General features: G+C 39.0%; 1 protein-coding gene across 1 annotated transcript; it reads right to left on the reverse strand.

Moving 5' to 3' along the window:
* Positions 1 to 1,321: 1,321 nt before the first annotated feature.
* Positions 1,322 to 11,264, reverse strand: LOC101398155 (arylamine N-acetyltransferase 1). Its single transcript, XM_014795926.2, has 2 exons — positions 11,206 to 11,264; positions 1,322 to 2,317 (listed from the first exon to the last, which is right to left on the reverse strand). Exon 2 carries the CDS (start codon positions 2,309 to 2,311, stop codon positions 1,439 to 1,441), a length of 873 nt encoding a protein of 290 aa, XP_014651412.1. The 5' UTR covers positions 2,312 to 2,317; positions 11,206 to 11,264; the 3' UTR covers positions 1,322 to 1,438.
* Between the last annotated feature and the right edge of the window lie 10,105 nt (positions 11,265 to 21,369).

A 21,369-nucleotide genomic window follows, 5' to 3' on the forward strand; every position in this document is an offset into this window, starting at 1 on the left:
TAATCACAAGTTGAAGAGAGAGAATAATGTAAAAACAAGTCTTCCGTTTAAATTATAGCCCTGATTCTGGAATTCACAAACAGAAATCTGAGTTATAGATAAGTAAATGTTCTAATTCTGAAGCACAAAGCCACAATCAAATTTGGGCCATCTGATATCCTATTAATATTTAAGAAAGGAAGAAACAGGCAAATTGAGCAGTTTCAGGATCAGGATTTCAAGCTAGGGGGAAATAAAGCAAGATGGAGGAAGCTACACTTTGGGAGGGAAATAAAGCAAGATGGGAGAATTCTCATCAAATGCTGACTCAGTATCAAAAACATTATTGACATTATTCAGTCATCCATGTAACAAATATTCATTGAGAGTTTACTCTAGGTCTGGCACTTAATTATATAAGTATTATCCCCATTTTACATGTGAGGAATTGGAGCTACAGATTCATCAAGTAATTCACCTAGTGTCCACAGGGTTTGAACTCAGATCTGTATGCTCTGAAGCTCATACCCTTTCTCTTATGACAAAGTGTGGAAGGAAAGAAAAGAACATAATTGGGAGACAAGAAAGAGGATGTGAGGAACACACGGTTGCAGAAAAATAGCCTAGCCCCATAATATCCTAACTCTGCTGAACAGGAACTTTGTGACTCACATTGTAGTAGCCAACAATGTTTTAACATACTTTTTAGACATCAAGTTTTTACAGATAAGTATTTTAAAATTCACAATAATTATTACTTTTAGACATAAATGACTTAATGTTGGAATTTGAAAATTCTAAATATTAGTGTTCACATATTTAATCAAATGGTACATGAAGAACTGTGGTTGCAAAACGTACCACCTAAGAAATTAAGCTGTGTCACTCTCTTGGTACTTAATCACATGTTACTAGGTATTGGTTCAAGCTTTGTCTTAAGAGCTATTAGGTTATTTGGAAGCAGTATCATATCTTCATTAAATTCTAAGGTACACCTGTGGTATTTTTGTAAAAATTGGACATTGGATATATGCTGGTTGAATTTAATAAAAACAATTTCATCAATATTCTATTTACTGAACCATGGTAAACATTTTCTATGAATTCAACACTCAACCGATGTGGAAGGTTTTCTAGCATAAATCACTATTTTCCCCCAAGAAAATCATGGGCCATCCTTAAAACATCTTTACTATTATTAATTTTAAAAAAGTGTGAGGTTGTTTCTTTAAAATATTGTCTAATTATGTATACTCACATTATTAAGGGTGAAATGATTTTATGTCTAGAATTTTCTTCAAATATAATGTAGGAGCATTGAGGAAATATGATAGGCTGCCAGTTGATAGTTGGTAAATTTATTGTTTTATTCACTCTACTTTTACATATGTTTAAAATTTTTTATAACAAAAAGTGTCACTACCTGAAGTAAAACTGAAGGCCACTTTTACTCCTTACTCTAAATGGTAAAAAACTGATCACCATGTTTGGGCATAAGCTTTCTCTCCAAGGAAATATTAAATGTATTTTTCAGCTCTTCTTCTACTTCTTCCTCATTCAGTGTCTTAAACTCCACCAAATCCATGTTATCCTTAAAATTGAATTTCCTATAGGTAAGAGTGAAGCCCACTAAACAGTGAACCCCTTCTGGGGTCTGCAACGAACAGAATGACTTGCTTGTGAACACAGATGCTGGAGATACCTGAAGATATGTATTCACAGACTCAAAATCTTCAATTGTTCGAGGTTCAAGAGTAAAGTTGTAGATTTTTCGGTATTTATTCTTTTCCAGCAGATCAGAATTAAGAAATTCTTGGTTTGGAATGTACTGTTCTCTTCTGATTTGGTCCAGGTACCAGATTCCATTCTCTTCTGTCAAGCGAAAGATGCAAGGCACTTGAGGCTGATCCTTCCCAGAAATTAACTCCATAGGCTGCCACATCTGGTAAGAGCGACCAAACCCAGCATCAGTGATGTAGTTCCTGCCATCAATGGTCACCTTCAGCAGGAGGTGAATCATGCGATTGCTATATTTGTTGGCTGTAGGGTTGTAAACATACCCTCCTAATATGGTGGTCTCAAAACCAATTGTGGTGAGAGCCCAGTAGAGAAGATGATTGACCTGGAGACACCACCCACCCCGGTTTCTCTCCACAATTTGATTAAAAATGCCCTCCAAGCCCAATTCCATGGGTTCCCCACAATGGATGTTAAGGTTCTCAAAGGGAATGGCTCGGATCTGGTGCTGAAGAATGTCAGTTAATGTTTCCAAGTCCAATTTGATTCTAGAGTTCTTGTAACCAATTCTTTTAAAATATGCTTCAATGTCCATGATCCCCTAAGGCAAAGAAATAAAACAAATACAAATAGCATTACTTTTGTACTTGGATTTCTTTGATTAGCCTAATTATAACTAATGTATTTTAAATAAGTAAATACAAATGATAGTTATAAATACCTGTAATTAGAAGTCTTTTGTTTAGTGCTTTTATTGTATTAATTGTTTCGCATATATAAGCTCACTTAATAGTTTCAGTAACCCTGTAAAAAAATATTACCACTTCCCTGTTTCAAGCATGAGAAGTTGGAAGTCTAGATTAAGTGATGAGCAAAATGATAAACAGCTTACATGTGGCTTTTTTAGAGACAAATGAAAAAAGGTTCAAATTGTATCAACTAAAATAGGGTTTACAAACAGTTCCCAATATAAACAGGACAATTATGTAATAAAGTATGTTGTATTCAAGGTACCAGACCCACTCAATTTCCCTTTTAGCTGAACCTTACCCAGTTAAAGTTCTCCATTCAAATTTTCATTCATTCATGCATTATTTATTGATTCATTCAACAAATAATTTACTGAAAACCTACTTTATATTTACTATTGATCTAGGGCTTGCTTGCCCTTGGAAATTTTACATTTTATCCAGGATTGAGATGACACAGATAGTGGACTGAATAAATAAATAAAAGATGCAATTTCTTAGATTGTGATAAGTGCTCTGGGGAATACTAAAGCAAAAAAAGCAGAGAGGACATGCACAGAGTGCTTCAATTTTAAATAAAGTGGTCAAAGAAAGCCTCACTTTGACCTTAAGGATGTAAGAGAACAAGCCAGGTCCACATGTGTGGGGAAGACCATTCAGGCAGAAGGGACAGAAGATACAAAAGCCTTCAAGTACAACTTGCCTAGAGTGTTCAGGGAACATCTAGGATGCCAGGGTGACTGGAGCAGAGGGAGTGAGAGGCAGTGTGGATTGAGATGAGATCAGACAGGTAACAGAGGCCTTAGAGACAATGCTGGCCTTTTGGCTATTACTCTGAGATGAGAAATCATTGTGAGAAGGGCAGGTTGCAGTTGAGGCAAAATGTACCATAATCAAACTGATAGTTTTGACTATTTTATTTTATGGCAAACAAGCTGTACACACTGAGCTGAATGAATAGACGTGTGACCCAGGTAGGACCAACTCAAAGCACATATGCTCTAGGACCAGTGCTTTGCTCATGGCTGGCAAGTGACCCGAGTCAGGTCAATGAGACTCTATTGAGGGACTTTTGCTGAAACCTAAGCAGATACTTTCTGCTGCAGAGTTAGAAGCTGGTAGGATATTTGCTCAAAGCTACTGGGAGAATTGACTGAAGGATAATATCAACAAAGAAGTTATCAAGGTAAGGAATGAAAAGCAGGAGAAAGAAAGATGAGAAAAGGCCTAAATCAAGTGGTAAGTTATCTCTTGACTTTCTGGTAAAGTAAGCCAGGAAAAAAAAAACAAAAAATAAGTTATTGTTTTATTAAATGCCATGTAGAAAAGATTTCCATGCCCTGCTACTAAAGAGACCTAGTCCAGTGTGGACACTGACTGTAGCAGGGGTACATGACCATCGGTAACGACGTGGCCTGAAGTGCATGGTACAGAGGCCCTGCTTCTGGTTAATGGTGATTAAGGGCTCCTGTTGTCCTTCTTAATGTCACTTCTTTTGGATTCTCCTATTTCTCTATTCTGATTAGCTATTCTTCCCATTTTGCTAGTGTTTCAACTTTCTCTATTCTTGATATCGGCAACATTATCCCCCCAAATCTATTAAGTTCATTTCATTTCTTCTCATCTTAACTTGCATGAGTATCCTTTCTCAACATCTACATGAGCTCTAAAACTCCATCACTCAGACGAAGAGAGAACAACTGTAATTACTGTAATTTAGCCACACCATCCCAAACCCTCTCCTGCCTCTACATCCAGAGGCAGTGCTGAGTAAGTAAGGAGGACAGGTGATGTGGGACAAAAGGAATATGGTTTAGACATGCTTGACCTTTTAAAAAAGGTTTTTGTCACCTGTTACCAAAAAGTCTTAATCTATTGAGATTTTGCAACAGTGCTAAGCAGACTAATCCCTTTGTAATGTGGCACACCCTGAGACGGCATGGTAAAGGGCCCTGCCCCTAAATTTAATGGTGATAAGCTAAACCTCTCTTTTTTCTCTCCTTCTAGCATTTCTTTTAGAGTCTTCTATTTCTCCTTTTTGACCCAGCTGTCATTCCCATATTGCCAGTGTTTCTAAATTTCTGTTCTTGATATCTGTAATATTGTTTCCCTTAAATTTATTAGATTGATTGCATTTCTTCTCATCTCACCAGCATCTTTCTCAACATTTAGACCAGCTCTAATACTCTACCACCTAGGCACAGAAAGAACAAATGGTATTTAGCCAGACCACTCCACATCCTGTCTGGCCGCTAACCCGGAATCTGTAATGAGTGTGTAGGGAAGAGAGGTGAAGGCTGATCTGTAAGGAATCAGGTGGTTTATAGGCTGGCTATTTGATTCGTGGTTAGACCATTGTTCCTTCTACTAGGAAATTAGTTTATATTTCTTTCTAAATGTTGTAATTGGCTTTCAAGTGTTTGTTTTCCTCTCTCTCTTCTTTCCTTTTTTTTTAAGATATAATGTTGACTTCAAATTTAGTAATTGCAGGTCCATTCAAAAAAAGCCAGTTTTTGTTAGTGGCCTGGATGCAAGCAACATCCAAACAATACTTTGTAACCAAACAATACTTGAGTATTCTGTGACTAAACTTAAGAAATTGTGTATTATTAACGTTGTGATTTAAGGTGAAATTCTGGAAGTCTTTTGAAAGTAGTTGCCAGGAAAATAGCTGACTGAAAACTCTACTAGCTTTATATATTGATTTGTAGCATCTCTGTGCAGTGATGTTCCCTTTCCTTTCAGGTTGATGATAAACATAAGAGAAGACTCCAGGGAGATAGAGTGAACACACTCAGAGAACTCTGAAAGGCACTTAATATCTTTTTAGGTAAATTGGAAGTAGGTTGATTTTCAGTTTTAATTCAGAAAACAGAAATTTCTTTTTCCTGGCCCAAACTCTAGAAATAACAGAAAAGATAGTGAAACATATAATGTGACCTCCCTTGAAAACAAAAAGGTAGTTTGGTGGACCATAAATTATGAAAAATCCCTTAAAACCGCAAAACAGAAGGGAAAGATTGAAGAGGAAAGGGAACATCTGAGTTGCATAGGGAGAGTGTAGAAAGTATACCCACAGGAGATGGGAGCAATACTGATGGGGCTCTAAGTCTGGAGATTGTGGAAACCCAGAGGAGAGGGCTCAGAAGCAACCAACCAGATGATTAGTTACCATGGGATCAGCAAGGGGGTGGTGAACTATGTTCCATGCCCATGATTGCTACTAGAACATTTACCAAACACAGCACAGACCAGTATGTAATGGTAGCACCTGGTCTTTCTTTAGATGTAAAGTATAATTGGTGATATTGGGCAGAAAAATAAGGCAATGTTCTTAATGTATGGTGTCACCAGAAAGGAAGAAGAAGCACCCATATATAGAAGATCAGCCATCAAACTGTCTTCTGTTATTATCTTCCCTTGTCTCCAATGAAAAGATTGCAGAGTCCAAGCCCCACTCCAGCCAGATGCCTCACCAGTCACATTAAATTCAAGAAACAAATACAAGGTGGAGACAGAACTATACGTGCACGAATATGATGGAAAACAGAATGCAAATATACTATGAGATTGGGATTAGAAGAAAAGGACATAATATGCAAAAGATAGGCTAAAAAAAGATACCCAACTCAAGAAGAAAAATAAACTGAACACTAGAAATAGATTCTTCACAGACTTTCTTCACTTGGAGGGATAGAACATTTAAAACGGACTCATAACAAAGACTCAAAAAATGAAGTGATAAAATAATGCAGTATTATGAAAAGAAAGACTTCAGACCTTAGGAAGCTAATTAAGAACAAAAACAAAGCTAATACACAGTTAATTATAAGTAGAAAGAGACAATATAGATACAGCATAATATCAAATTACTTATGTAGAAGAAAAATTTAATACTTATAGTAATGGTTAATGAAAAGATAAAGCCATTAAACAGTTAGAGAGAAGCTAATAGACATAGAAAGCAATCAAAGACAATCCAACAGAAGACAATTGGTGCTTTTGAATGAGAACTCAAAAAGCTTACATTTTACAAAGAAACGTTTTCTTGAAACGAAGCAAAAATTAAATCTATAAAACAAGGGAGACAAGATTCTGGGAAAGTTTGATTCAACACTGAAATATATTATGGCTAAATTATTGAATACTCAAAATTAGAAAAAACTACTCAGGCATCAGGCAGAGAAAGCAAACGCTTTATAAGAGAGAAAATATTGGAATGGCATCAGAATACTCCACAGAAATATCGAAAGATGAAGTAATGGAACTATGCTTACAAAGTGTTGAAGGAAAGTATGACCTCAAATATTATTCTGTTAATGTTTCATTTAATCATAAAGCCAACATGAATATAAAGACAATCTCAAACATGAAAGAACTTGAGGAATGCAACAATGATGAGCTACCCTGAAAAAGTGTTTCCTCTCCACTGGCCAGTGAAAATGTAAATCAAAATGAAAAAATAAGGAAGAGATAGGCCACAATAAAGGACTACTAGGCAGCAGTGACTCCTTTTATTATAGAACAAAGAGTGGAAACATTATGAGAATTATGGCTAAAGTAATTAAAAAACATTTAAAAAAATGTGACTCAAATGAAACCCGTTAAACCTATTGGCCTCCACCATAGGAACAGAAGGGTAAAGAACAGAGCATGCTTAGTGTACCCAGAGAGGGCACATGGGATTGCTGAGGACTCCGGACGGAGGCTAGTGTGGAGAGAATGCTGTCTGTAAGCCACCCAGATTCCTTCAGATCTCCTTTACCATTTTGCTGTGCCCCTGGCCTGGCTTCTGTGTTCTTATGCTTAAGGACCTGCACCCTAGACTCTCTTTGGGGGACTTGTTGAGAGCTTCTGGAGCTACTTCACCTTTCTATGCAGAGAGATGGAAGTGCCGGGGAATTCATGTCCTGCCCGGGCAGCCCTGAGTCAATACTTACTGGTGGGAGGTTTTGAAAGCCCAGTTGCCTTGCCTTAAGTCTGGACAAACTTTGAGTTATAGTTCACATCCAGACTGAAACTGGGTTTCTCCCAGGAGCACTTCCTTAATAAATCACTTGCACACGGATCCTTGTCTCAGTATCTGATTCTGGGGAACCTGACTTAAGTCACACTGGTGGTCATTTTGAAGACCTGTGTGAAAGAAAGGTAAGATACACAGGATGAGGTAACTTCCAGAGAGCCTTGAATGTTAGGCAAAGGAGACTTGCTTTTTTCTATAGATCAAATGAATGCTCATTGTTCAGCTATTGAATGGTCAATATTCAATAGCTGAACCAACTGCTGTGATTTATCCCTAAAGGACATGGTACTTCAATTACAAATGACGTTTTTGGATATACTCCTGGAGACCAGGTTGATATGGAAAACTCATTGTCCAGTTCCCAGTCTCTAGGATCTCTACATCTTTCATGTCCAGCAGTGGTTTTCAAATTTTTTTTTTTTGGCTAAAGAAACCCTTATTCTTTCCCCAAATGAAGTTGTAAGCAAGAGCCTAAAATGGCAGAATTAAAAACATGTTGGTCCAGAGTTAGTCCACCCCTGAGATGCTGCCATGACACCTCAAGACTATAAGCAGCCCAAGTACAATTATGAGATGGAATCTACTAGACCTACTGGCTGGATTTCTGGCATTACCGGACAGGAGAATTTTAAGGAGTGCTAGTGAGTGGCTTTTCTTTCTCTGTGTGTATTTTTTTCCTTTTCCTACCCTTTTCCTTTTCTGTTCTTTCTCTGTCCCAGTGAAGGCCATGGCATTCCATTGGATTGACACTACAACCCAGCCTCCTTCCTAGGGGCAAGTTGCCAGCATTTGACTTCCTGCATGGAAAAGGATTTGCTAGGCTGATCCTGTTCAAAGGCCACTGTTCAACGGGCCTGAGTGTACAGAAGATCTGCATCTCAGCCACAGCTCTGAGTCAATGCCTGCAGAGGTCAGATGGGTACAGTGGGATCCACAGAACAGGCTCGGAAAGCCAGTCTGGAGAGAAACAGCTGCTCAGGTGAAGAAGGAAAGACCAAGCAAAATAAGTCTCTGGGACAGTTGTCAAAAGTTGAAATAGGTGGAGCCATTTTAAAACAGCTGGAGCAACCGTTTCAGAGGAACTGCCTGCATGTCCTACTTCTTGAACCTTTGGACTGTTTGAACTGGGCAAGACCTTTGGACCAGCATTGCCTTCTAAACAATTGTATGTGAAGCTAACAGGAAAGCAGACATCCTGACTACAAAGACTGATGACTATGGACTCTCTTTCTGAAGACAGAATTGGTAATATAGCCATGTACAGCTGAAGAATAACCTAGCTGGTTAACACCTATAGAAGATTTTTTTTCTTTTCTCTCTTCTTTTTATGTAATTACTCCTTTCCTTTCCCCATAAAAACTCTCTTCTTTCACTTTGTAACTGGGACACTATTTAGGCTTCTACCTGAATCTGTGCTCCACAAGTTGCAATTATTTAATCCTGAGTAAACACTTTGCCTCTTAACCTGGTTTCTATTTTTGAAGGTTGACACAGTTAGAAACTTTCTTCTGAGGGAAGGAGTGGAATCCACTATTTTGTGCTTGAGGAACTAGATTGAGGGCCCTGGGGTGGGAAGAAAATGCTGCCCTCACACTCAGGGCTACAAGCAGCACAAATACACTTTGCACTGAGGTGGAATCTTCAACCTCTACTGTGAGGATTCCTCGTATTCTTGAATAAACTTTTTAAAAAATTGATGTGAAATTCACATAACATAAATTAACCATCTTAAAGTGAACAATTCATTGTCATTTAGTACATTCACCATTTTGTGCAACCACCACTTCTATCTAGTTCCAAAGTATCTCATGACCCCAAAATAAAGCCCCATACCCGCTAAGCAGTTACTCCCCATTTCCTCCAGCCCCTGGTAAACACCACTCTACTTTCTGTCTCTATAGATTTAACTGTTCTGGATATTTCATATAAATGCAGTCATATAATATGTGGCCTCTTGTGGCTAGCTCCTCTCATTTAGCGCAATGTTTTCAAGGTGCATCTGTATTGTAACCTGTATCAATACTTCATTCTTTGTGTGACTGAATAATACTCCAGGGTATGGACACACGTTTTTTGTGGATCTCATTTCTCGATGGGCATTTGGGTTGTTTCCACCTTTGGCTATTGTGAATAGTGCTGCTCTGAACATTTGTGTTCAAGTACTTTCTTCAGTATCTGTTTTCAAATCTCTTGGGCACATACCTCGGAATAGAATTACCAAGTTGGATAGAAGAATATTAAGGAGAACTTCTGAGTGGTTTTTCTTTCTGTGTGCTTTTATTTTCTTTTCCTCCCTTTTCCTTTCCCCTTCTCTTCCCTCCTCCCCTTCTCCCCTCTCCCTCCCCCTCCCTTCCCTCCCCTTCCTTCCCTTTTCCTCTTGGCTCTGGGGAAACTGCAAGGACACTACAACCCAGCCCACTCCCAGGGGCAAGGGCCAGCACAGTGACTTTCCAGGTGGAAAAGGAGAAGTTGCCCAGCAAGCCATGCCCCCACACCCTCTTTCAACAGTGCTTGGTGCACTGAGGGCCTGTGGAGCAGACCCCGAAAGACCCATCCGTGGAAAACAGCTGTCACAGCCAAGATAGTGGAGGAGCCCCAGGCAGCAGGAAGTTCTGAGTGTGGGGTTTCTTTTGTTTATTTTTTCCCCTCCTCAGGAGAAGGAGAAACTCAGACTTGTGGGTGAAATCTTCCCATTTTTAAAGCTGCCTTTGGACTTTTTAAACCCAGGAAGGGCAAACAAAATAAGTCTCTGGGCGGGGAGCAGCTAAATAGCTGACAGTTAACCACTTCCCTGTGAGGGGAGAGGGCGGGGTCAGCCGTTTCTGTGACTGAGAAACTAAAATGGGGACCCTGGGGGAGGCAAAGAGCAGTTTATTAAAAAAGACACAACAGGGCGTGCCCTTGTTGTGGGTGTCATGCCAGGGCACGGGAGCAATGTCCAGAGTGAGAGCCCACAGGGCCCTGCTCCTGGGGCTGGCTGCCTCAGCAGGCTCCTCTCTCCTATGGAATTCTGCACATCTGTGCTCAGGGCACGGGGTCCTCAGTGAGCCTGACGGTGAAGGAGTTGATTCTTGTCATTTGTGGCTCCTGGAGACTCTCCTTGCTAAGCCTCCTTCTAACACGATGAGATTTCCCCAGGAATTCCCTTAAATGTTGCAGACGATGTAACCCAGTCCCCCGAACATTTGAGATCCTGAGAGAATTTTCCATCACCTAATGCAGGAGGAGCAGGGACTGTTATGAACTTGTTGCCTGCAGGACGAACTGGGCCCTATGGGACACATCCAGGTGGGGACAGAGGAGGCGGACACCATCGTTTCAATTATCCAAGAGGGAAATCCCGTTCCCTGAAACACATCCCTGATGTACTCATCATCTACTTTTATACCTCTTCAATCCTTGTAACAACATTTCCAGTGAGCTCCCTTACAGCTCCATTTACTGACAGATAAACTGACTGTGAGAGACGCTAGGTGACCTGCCCAGGTCTCACAGCCGGGAGGTGGTGTGGCTGTGACTTGAACCCAGACAGTTTGAATCACAGGTCTGTTTCTTCAGCGTTCTGCTGTAGAGTAGGGCATTCAAAGTGTGTGTCAGCCCAACTTTCTGAACCACCTTAGGACTTGAAACTCAGGCGTGGTGGGGTATCTAGCCTCCTGGACCCGCATTTGAGATAGGATTTAGCCCCCGATTTCAAAGCATAAACAAGTCACTCACCGAGCTCCACTGGGGCCACAACCAGGAACCAGGCTGACTGCACTCCTCCCACCTCCAGGGCAGCACAGGAAGTGTCCTCACTGGCTTTGCACACTGCTCCACCCCTGGAGTCTAGTCAGAATCACCCGGGGATCTCTGGGAAATGTAGTTGTGGGGCCTTAGGTTGTCCTTGTGTACCTCTAATCAAAATCTATTCCTTCATTGAAGAAGGGTGGAGAGCTGTATTATCCCATGAGCCCTGGCCAGAGGCTCTGGGGGGCTAAGACCTTGTGTTGGACACAGTTCCTGCTCTTAGGGAGCCTGAATCCAGATGTCCAGTGCAGAATGTGGGAGGTGAGGGTTTTGAGGGGGTCCAGGAAAAGCAGATTCATTAACCTAGAGGGGGCAGAAGAAGAGGGATGTTTTAAATCACTCTCCCTGGGCTATGACACGCTTTCTTCATCAATTTCTGAGACCCCTGAGTTTACATTTTTCTTCCTTTCACACCCCCATCTTCAGTCCCATTTACCACTCCACCCAAAGGCACTGCGTCATGTGTCTGTAATGTGTCCATGTATATCATATGAGTGTGACATATGTAATGTGGTTTTGTTCCTGTTTGTGTTGTTAGTTTACGTTAATGACGTTGGTCTGTAACTCTTGCTGTTTCTTGTGCATTTCCCTCTACACTATATTTTAACACCTGTTGACATGACACAATCGTTGCCCTGTGCTCTCCCTTTGGCACTAAGGTTTCTAGTTCATGCCCCTGGTATCCTGCTGCACAAACTTGGGAAGGCTTTCTCTTGACCTGAGCTTGGGCAGGCTAGATGGACCTGCAACTTAATGCCCTGGGAATACCTCTCAGCCCCGCAAGATGGGAGTTGGAGGATAAACACGGCTTGTCCTCCCCTCTCCCGTGAGATTACTCAGGCCATGGACAACACTGCCTCCCAGTGTTCTCTGGCGGGACTAAGCTCCCTTTTTCCACAGAGGTAACCTGCCAATAACATACCCTTTACTGACTCTCAAACTGCCCTTGTCTCACTTTCCCACTCCCATACTGGTGCTTCCTTAAAATACCTCCCAAATATGCTGCTTGAATGCAAATCCTCGTCTCAGGGTCTGGTTTAGAGGAAGCCAACCTGAGACCTGTCACTACCACTGGTGAAGGACACTTAGGTTGCCTCCAACTCCTGGTTACTACAAACACCGCTGTGATGAATTCTTTCCCGTGTGTGCCTCTAGATGGACCTGAGAACTTTACATGGATCTACCTCAGGAATGGAATGTGCTGGGGGACAGGGCATACGTGTACTTAATTTCACTCAGCATTACTGTCCTCTCGTGTAGAAAGAGTCCCGTTTTCTTCCCATCCTGATTGGCACTTTCTGTTAGCAACCTTCAAATGTCTGCCGATCTTGTGTGTCTGAAGCGATAGCTCAGTGTAGTTTTGATTCGCATGTCTCTGATCACATGTGAGTTTGAGCAGCTCTTCATATTCCTATTGATCCTTCAAGTTTCCTGTTTGTGAATTAAATGGCAAGGTGTTGAGGAAGCACTCCTTCTGCCTCAGTAGCCAGGACACCACAGAGATCAAGGATGGATTGCAGAGCAGATCTTGCTAGAAAAATACTGCAGGGCAAGGATATGATCCCAGAATGTGGGTTTGGGGGTGGACTGTTTTGCCACAAAGTATGGGAGAGGGATTATTCAACGGAGTAGGACTATTGTCCTCTTGATTCTGGGAAATCTGGAATTAAACTTCATATGCAACTTTATAATTCTGAGATTACTTTTATCATTCTAGCCAATGTGACAAAGGTCCTTGAGGATCTCTACAAGATCTGTTGCAGTAATCTGAGATCGGGAGGCTTGTGGCTGAGGGTGGTTAAGACCAGAGTCTTGGATCTTGGTGTCCAAGGGCAGGAACACCTGAGGTTATGGGGCTGGGATGTCAGTGGGCTTGATAACTTCCTCCAGCTTCCAGCAGAGTGTCTATCCAAACTTTCAAGCCAAAATCTGACTACTTCCTAGGCTTTCCATGTTTAAGGAGAGCAGAACTGGGAAATATGTGAACTGTCACTGAGCACTCTCTTCACCCTCGAAGGAACAGAGATATAGAGGCAGACTAGGGGTAGTAATAATGATAATACCAAGGTAAGCTACCTCTGTATTCCAATACATGGACGTTGGAAAAGTTGTAAGCATACTGATTTTTTAAAAATAAATATACTTGAAGTAGTAGAATTAGCACATCATAAAGATTCTAATACCTGCTAAATCGTTTTATTTCAAATATTAAAGCATGCTAAATCATTTTTTAATTTTCTCTTAAAGAATAAAAAGAGACCTTTAGTTTTGCAAAGACAGGGAGATTGAATTAAAACTCTCCCTCTTGATAATGGGATCCAAGGAAGTCACTGGACTCTAACTCAAGATTTTTATGAGTCTTCTCCCTTTTTTTCTTAGTGAGTCTGGCTAAAGGTATCAATTTTCTTTATTTTTTCAAAGAAGCAGCTCTTAGTTTCATTGATCTTTTCTATTGTTTTCCTAGTCTCTAATTTGTGTATTTCTGCTCTGATTATCTTCTTCCTTCAACTGATTTTGAGCTTTGCTTAGTTCGTCTTTATCTAGTTCTTTTAGGATAGTGTAGGATTGTTTATTTGAAATTTTTCTTGTTTCTTGAGGTAGGCCTGTATTGCTATAAACTTTCCTCTTAGTATTGCTTTTGCTGCATCCCATTAGTTTTGGAATGTTGTGTTTTCATTTTCATTTGTCTCCAGGTATTTATGTATTCCTCCTTTGATTTCTTTATTGATCCAATAGTTGGTCAGTAGCATGTTGTTTAGTCTCCACATATTTGTGACTTGTCTAGCTTTTTCTTGTAGTTGATTTCTAGTTTCAAACTATTGTGGTCAGAAAAGATGCTTGATATGATTTCAATCTTCTCAAATTTATTGAGACTTGCTTTGTTTCCCAATGTATGGTCCCAAACTTTGAGAATGTTCCATGTGCGCTTGAGAAGAATGTGTATTCTGCTGTTTTTGGATGGAATGTTCTATATATCTCTCTTAAGTCCATCTGGTCTAGTGGTTCATTTAAGGCCACTGTTTCCTTGTTGACTTTCTGTCTGGATGTAAATGGAATGTTAAGGTCCCTTACTATTATTGTGTTGCTGTCAATTCATCCCTTTAGATCTGTTAATAGTTGCTTTATATACTTTGGTGCTCCTGTGTTAGGTGCATATATATTAATAAATGTTATGTCTTCTTGGTGGAATGTCTCTTTTGTCATCATACACTGCCCCTCTTTGTCTCTCATTATCTTTTTTATTTTGAAGTCTGCTTTGTCTAATATAAGTATGGCTACGCTTCTTTATTTTGCTTGCCATTTGCTTGGAATATCATCTTCCATCCCTTCACTCTGAGCCTATGTTTGTCTTTAGAGCTGAGATATGTTTACTGGAGGCAGCATATTGTTGGGTCTTGATTTTTAATCCATTCAGCCACTCTTTGTCTTTTGATTGGTGAATTGAATCCATTTACATTTAGAGTGATTATTGATATGTGAGGGATTAATACTGCCATTTTATCTTTTGTTTTCTGGTTGTTCTGTATTTCCATGGTTTCTTTTTCCTTGTATTTCTGTCTTCCATCTCAGTTTGGTGGTTTTCTGTGATGTGTTTCTGTTTTCACATTTTTTTTTATGTTTCATGACTCTGCTTTGATTTTTTGTTTTGTGATTTCCTTAAGGTTTGTGTAAAAGATCTCATTGATGAGATAGTCCTTTTTCTGATAGCCTTTTATCTCCATTAGCCTATGCAGGTTCCATCCTTTTCCCTTTTCTGTTTTTGTTGTCACAATTTATTCTTTTCTGTGTTGTGATTTTGTGACCAAGTTGAAGTGATTATAGTTATTTTTGATGCTTTCTTTCCCTTTATCCTTTATGCTATAATTAAGTGTTTACTAACTTATTCTGATATGGAGCTGCAATTTTCTGATTCTGTCCTTTATCTCCTTGCTCCAAGCTCACACATTTGCCTTTTTGTTTCAGGTAGGAAACATTTCTTGTAAGTCAGGTCAAGTGGCAATGAACTCCCTCAGCTTTTGTTTGTCTGGGGAAGCTTTTATTTCTCCATCATATCTGAAGGATAATTTTGCTGGATAGAATATTATTGGCTAATAGTTTTTGTCTTTTGGTATTTTGAATATATCATTCCGCTCTCTCCTAGCTTGTAGAATTTCTGCTGAGGAATCCATTGAAAGCCTGTTGGGGGTTCCTTTGCAGGTTATTTTCTACTTTCTTGCTGCCCTTAATATTTTTTCTTTGTCATTGACTTTTGACAGTTTTAATATTATATGCCTTGGAGAATGTCTCTTTGCATTGATGTAATTAGGAGTTCTGTTATCTTCATGTACTTGCATGTCCAGTTCCTTCTCCAGTTTTGGGAAGTTCTTAGCTATTATTTCTTTAACTAAGCTCTCTGCTCCTTTCTCCCTCTCTTGTCCTTCTGGATACCCATAACTCTTATGCTACTTTTCCTAATTGAGTTGGATATTTCTCAAAGAATTTCTTCATTTTTTAAAAAATCTTAGTTCTCTCTCCACTTCCAACTGAATCATTTCTAGATTACTATACAGGCTCACTAATTCTGTCCTCCATATGGTCTGCTCTATTTTTAATGCCTTCTACATTATTTTTCATCTCATTAATTGTGTTCTTCATCTCCAGAACTTCTGTTTTTTTTTTTTTAGAGTTTCAATCTTTTTGGTGAAGTACTCCTTCTGTTCATTAGTTTTATTCCTGAGCCCATTGAACTGTCTTTCTGAGTTTTCCTGCAATGCATTGAGTTTCTTTATGAGAGCTATTTTGAATTCTCTGTCAGTTAGATTGTAATATGTGACTTCAAGTTTGGTTTCTGGAGAGTTGTCATTCTCTTTCTGTTCTGTAATGTTACCATAATTCTTCTTTGTGTTTGATGAATTGATCCTCTGCCAGCATATTTATTATAGTAACCATCTTTCTTATTTAGGTACAGCTTTGGTAACTTTGGTTCTGGGCTGCTTCCGGTTGTATTGGAGAGCCTGCACTTTCCACCCTCCACTGCCTCTACTAGAGACATCATCAGTGCCCTCCTTATGCTGCTTGTGTCTCTGAATTTGCTGGTACTTTGCTGCTTACAATGTCACTACAATCTCAGTTGTTGTCACTGGGGTCACTAGCTTCAAACACTTCTGCTGCTTCTGGGGTTGCTTCGGTCTCATCTTCTTCTACTGCCTCTCTGAGGGCTCTCCATGAGCTCAGATGCTGCCCCATGCACTACCTATGCTGCTACTCCCAAGTTGTCTGGGGGTGCTGGTTGCACCACTGCCAGGGGTGCTGGGTTCATGGGTGTTGCTGTGGCTGCTGGGGGCCCAGGGACCTGAGTACTTGTATGCAGCCCCCACTGCTGGTGGATCTGGTGTTGTGGGTGCCACCACTGGGAGCTGGATCACTGGTTCTGCTGTAGTTCCTTAAGTCTCTGGTTGCAGGTTACACCTGCCACCACTGGGGGGAGCAGGGACTAAGCAGGGAGAAGTTGTTGCTGCTGGCTGTGCAGCCTCTGATCTCTGGCGCTAGCCAGTGTGTTTTGAAAGCTCAGGTCAGGGTGCCCACCCTAGCCAGGATAATCTGAGTTTTGTATACTATCCCCACTGTTGGAAAGACCCAGCCACTGCCAGGTGAATAGGAGGGGGTGTGCATGCTGGATCTATTGGGAAATGGGCAGGGAGCAAGCTGTGCCTGTTTTTTGTTCCCCTGCAGTGTCTTCTTGCAATTGTGTGAGCCATGGTGGTTGCCACCTCTTCTCCACTTGCAGTTGCATGGGTCAGGATGCCTACTGCCTCTGCTCCTCTCACAATTGTGCCAGCCGTGGTACTCACTATTTCTGCTCCACTTGCAACTGCATGAAGCATGGCCTGAGGATCTGTGCTCTGGATTGCTGGTGCTGGGGGAGGGGGAACAGAATGTTCCTCTAGGTCTACTGCCTCCCAGGGGTCCAGTCCACCCCCCTCAGATGTATAGGTGCACGAATCTCTTATGCATCCTGTTGTGCTGCGTAGGGAATCCTCTGTTCGTCAATGTTTGTCCAGTTGGTTGTAATTTAGAGGGGAGAGACAAAGGGAATAACTCACTCCACCATGATGCTGACGTCACTCCCACATCTTCATCCATTCATCCATTGATGACACTTAGATGTCCATCATGTCTGCGCTATTATAAGTCCATCATAATAGCATGTCTGCGCTATTATAAGTAATGCTACAATAAACATGATTGCGCATATATTTATTTCATATCCTGTTTCATTTCCATTGAATATATACCCAAAGTTGGGATTGATGGATCATATGTTTGTCCTATTTTTAATGATTTAAAGAATATCCATGCTATTTTCCATAGTGACTGAACCAATTTGTATTTTTGTTTTTGCACTCCCACTAACAATGTACAAATCTTCCCTTTTCTCCACATCCTTGCAACACTTTTTATGTCTTATCTTGATAATAACCATTCTAACAGGTGTGAGGTGATATCTCATTGTGGTTTTGATTTGCATTTCTCTGATGATTAGTGATGTTGAGTACCTTTCCATGTACTTGTTGGCTGTTTATACTCTTCTCTGGAAAAATGTCTATTCTGTTCCAATGCCCATTTTTTAATAGAAATTTTTTTTTTTTTGCTGCTGAGTTGTATGAGTTTATTATATATTTAAGATATTAACTCCTTATCATATACATGATTTAAAAATATTGTCTCCCATTTGGTAGGTTGCTTTTCTATTTGTGGATTGTTTCTATTGCTGTGCAGAAGCTTTTTAGTTTGATATCGCCCCACGTGTTTATTTTTAATTTTGTTGCTTGTGCTTTAGGTGTTATATCCATAAAACAATGCCAAGATCTATGTCAACGAACTTTTCTCCTGTACTTTCTTATAGGATTTTTACAGTTTTCAGTCTTATATGCAATTATTTAATAAATTTTGGGTTAATTTTTGTGGAAGGTGTAAGACAGGGGTCCAATTTTATTCTTCTGCATGTGGTTATACAGTTTTCTCAACATCGTTTATTGAAGAATCTATCTTTTCCCCATTGAATATTTTTGGCCCCTTTGTTATATATTAGTATACTCTATCTGTGAGGATTTATTTCTGGGCTCTCAATTCTGTTCCATTGGTTTATATGCCTATTTTTATGCCATTACCATACTGTTTTGATTATTATAGCTTCATAGTACGGTCTGAATCAGGAAGTGTGATGTCTCCATCTTTATTATTCCTCAAGATTTCTTTGTCTATTCAAGGTCTTTTGTGGTTTCATGCAAATTTTAGGATCGTTTTTTCAATTTCTGTGGAAAATGCCATTGGAATTTTATAGGGATTGCATTGAATCTGTAGGGCACTTTAGTAGTGTGGACATTTTAATGATATTAGTTATTCCTATCCATGAACCTGAAATATCTTTCCATTTATTTTTGTCTTCTTTGGTATCTTCATTAATGTTTTACAGTTTTCAGTGTACAGATCTTTCACTTCCTTCATTAAATTTATTCCTATTTTATTCTTTTTCTTGATACTTTAAAAGGGATTGTGTTCTTAATTTCTTTTTCTGATAGTATAAAGTTAATGAATTGATATGCAACTGTTTTGTATATTCATTTTGTATCCTGCAACTTTACTGATTCATTTATTAGTTCTAACAGTATTTTTTTGGGTGGAATCCTAGGTTTTTCTATGTGTAATATTATGACATCCACAAAGAATTTTACTTCTTTTCCAATTTGGATGCCATTTATTATTTTTTTTCTTGCCTAATTGCTCTGGCTAGGACTTTTAGTACTATGTTGAATAGGAGTATTTAGAGTCAGCACCTATATCTTGCTCCTTATCTTAGAGGAAAAGCTTTCTGCTTTTATTGCTGAGTATGATGTTAGCTGTAGGCTTGTAATAGATGGCTTTTTTATATTGAAGTTACTTTTACCTACTCACTCTATATTGGAATTTTTTCATGAAAGGATGTTAAATTTTGTCAAATACTTTTTATGTACCTATTGAGATCATCACATAAATTTATTCTTCCTTTTGTTAATGTGGAGTATCACGTTTATTGATATGTGTATGTTGAACCATCCTTGCATCCCAGGAACAAATTCCACTTGGTCATAGTGTACGATCTTTTTAATGTACCATTGATTTGCTTTGCTAATATTTTGTTGAGGATTTTTGCATCTATGGTCATTAAGGATATTAGTCTGTAATTTTATTTTCTTGTAGTGTTCTTGTCTGGCTTTGCTATCAGGGTAATTGTGGCCTCATAAAATGAATTTGGAATTGTTCCCTCCTCTTCTATTTTTTGGAAGAGTTTGAGAAGGATTGGTGTAATTCTTTAAATGTATGGTAGAGTTCACCAGTGAAGTCAATCTGGTTGGGCAATTCTATATTGGGACACTTTTGATTACCAATTCAATCTCCTTACTAGTAAATTGGTCTGTTCAGATTCTCTATTTCTTAATGATTCAGTGTTGGTAGGTTGTATGTTTCAAGGAATTTATCCATTTCTTTTGGATTGTCCAGTTTGTTGGCATATAATTATTCATAGTAGTTTCTTATTATCCATAGTATTTCAGTGGTATCAGTTGTAATGTCTCCCTTCATTTCTTATTTTATTTATTTGGGTCTTCTCTCTTTTTTCTGTTCGTTTAGCTAAGGGTCTTTCAATTTTGTTTGTCTTTTCAAAAAGTCAGCTCTTAGTTTCATTGATCTTTTCATTATATTTCTAGTCTCTATTTCATTTACTTCTGCCTTTAATCTTTGTTATTTATCTCTTTCTACTAACTTTGGGCTTAGTTCATTCTTTTCCTAGTTCCTTGAGATGTAAAGTTAGATTGTTTATTTGAGATCTTTCTTTTTTTTTTTTAATATGTGCATTTATTGCTATAAACTTCCATCTCAAAACTGCTTTTGCAGCATCCCATAAGTTTTGGTATGTTGTGTGTCCATATTCATTTGTTTTGAGATTTTTTTGATTTTCCTTTTGATATTTTCTTTGACCCATTGGTTAGTAAGAAGTATGTTGTTTAATTTCCACATATTTGTGGAGTTTCCAGCATTCTTGCTGTTCATTTCTAGTTTGATACCATTGTGGTTGGACAAGATGCTTGGTATGATTTTAATATTCTTATATTCGCCAAGAATTGTTTTATTTCCTATCTTATGGTCTATTCTGGAAATTGTTTTCTGTGCACTTGAGAAGAAGGTATATTCTATTGCTGTTGAATGGAATGTTCTATAAATGTCTTTTAGGTCCATTTAGTCTAATGTATGGTTCAAATCCAATGTTTCCTTTTTGATTTTCTGTCTGGATGATCTGACCATTGCTGAAAATGGGGCATTGAAATCTCCTATTGTTATTGTATTCTTGTCTATCTTCCCCTTCTGATCTGTTATTATTTGTTTAATATATTTAGGTGCTCCTATGTTGGGTGCATATATTACTTATGATTGTTATAACATTTTCATGAATTGACACCTTTATCATGATATAATAAGGTTCTTTGTCTTTTGTTACTGTTTTTGACTTAAAGTCTATTTTGTCTAAGTATAGCTACCCTGCTTCCTTTTGGTTTCTACTTTCCCGAAATATCTTTTTCCATCCCTTCATTTTGATCCTATGTGTATCCTTAAATGTGAAGTGAGTATCTTGTATGCAGCATATAGTGGGTCTTATTTTTTTATCCATCCTGACACTCTATGCCTTTTGATTGATGAGTTAAATCCATTTACATTTAGAGTTGCTATTGAGATGTAAGGACTTACTGATGCCATCTTCTTAATATTTTTTTTTTGTATTTCCATTGTTTCTTTTTCCCTCTGTTTCTGCCTACCTTTTTAAATTGGTGATTTTCCATGATGGTATGCTCTGTGTCCCCTCTATTTATCTCTTTGCATTTGATCTAGGTTTTTGCTTTGTGGTTACCATGAGGCTTACATAAGAGATCTCATAGATAAAATACTCCGTTTTAAGCTGAGGCCAACTTAACTTTGATTGTCTACAAAAGCTCCCCCCTTCACCCCATTTATATTTTTGATGTCCTTATGTACCTCTTTTTATATTTGTATTCACTATCACATTATAGTACCTAGAAT

Source organism: Ceratotherium simum, chromosome 28, assembly GCF_057802395.1.
Source record: "Ceratotherium simum simum isolate JZ-2026a chromosome 28, ASM5780239v1, whole genome shotgun sequence".
NCBI classification, from domain to species: Eukaryota; Metazoa; Chordata; class Mammalia; order Perissodactyla; family Rhinocerotidae; genus Ceratotherium; species Ceratotherium simum.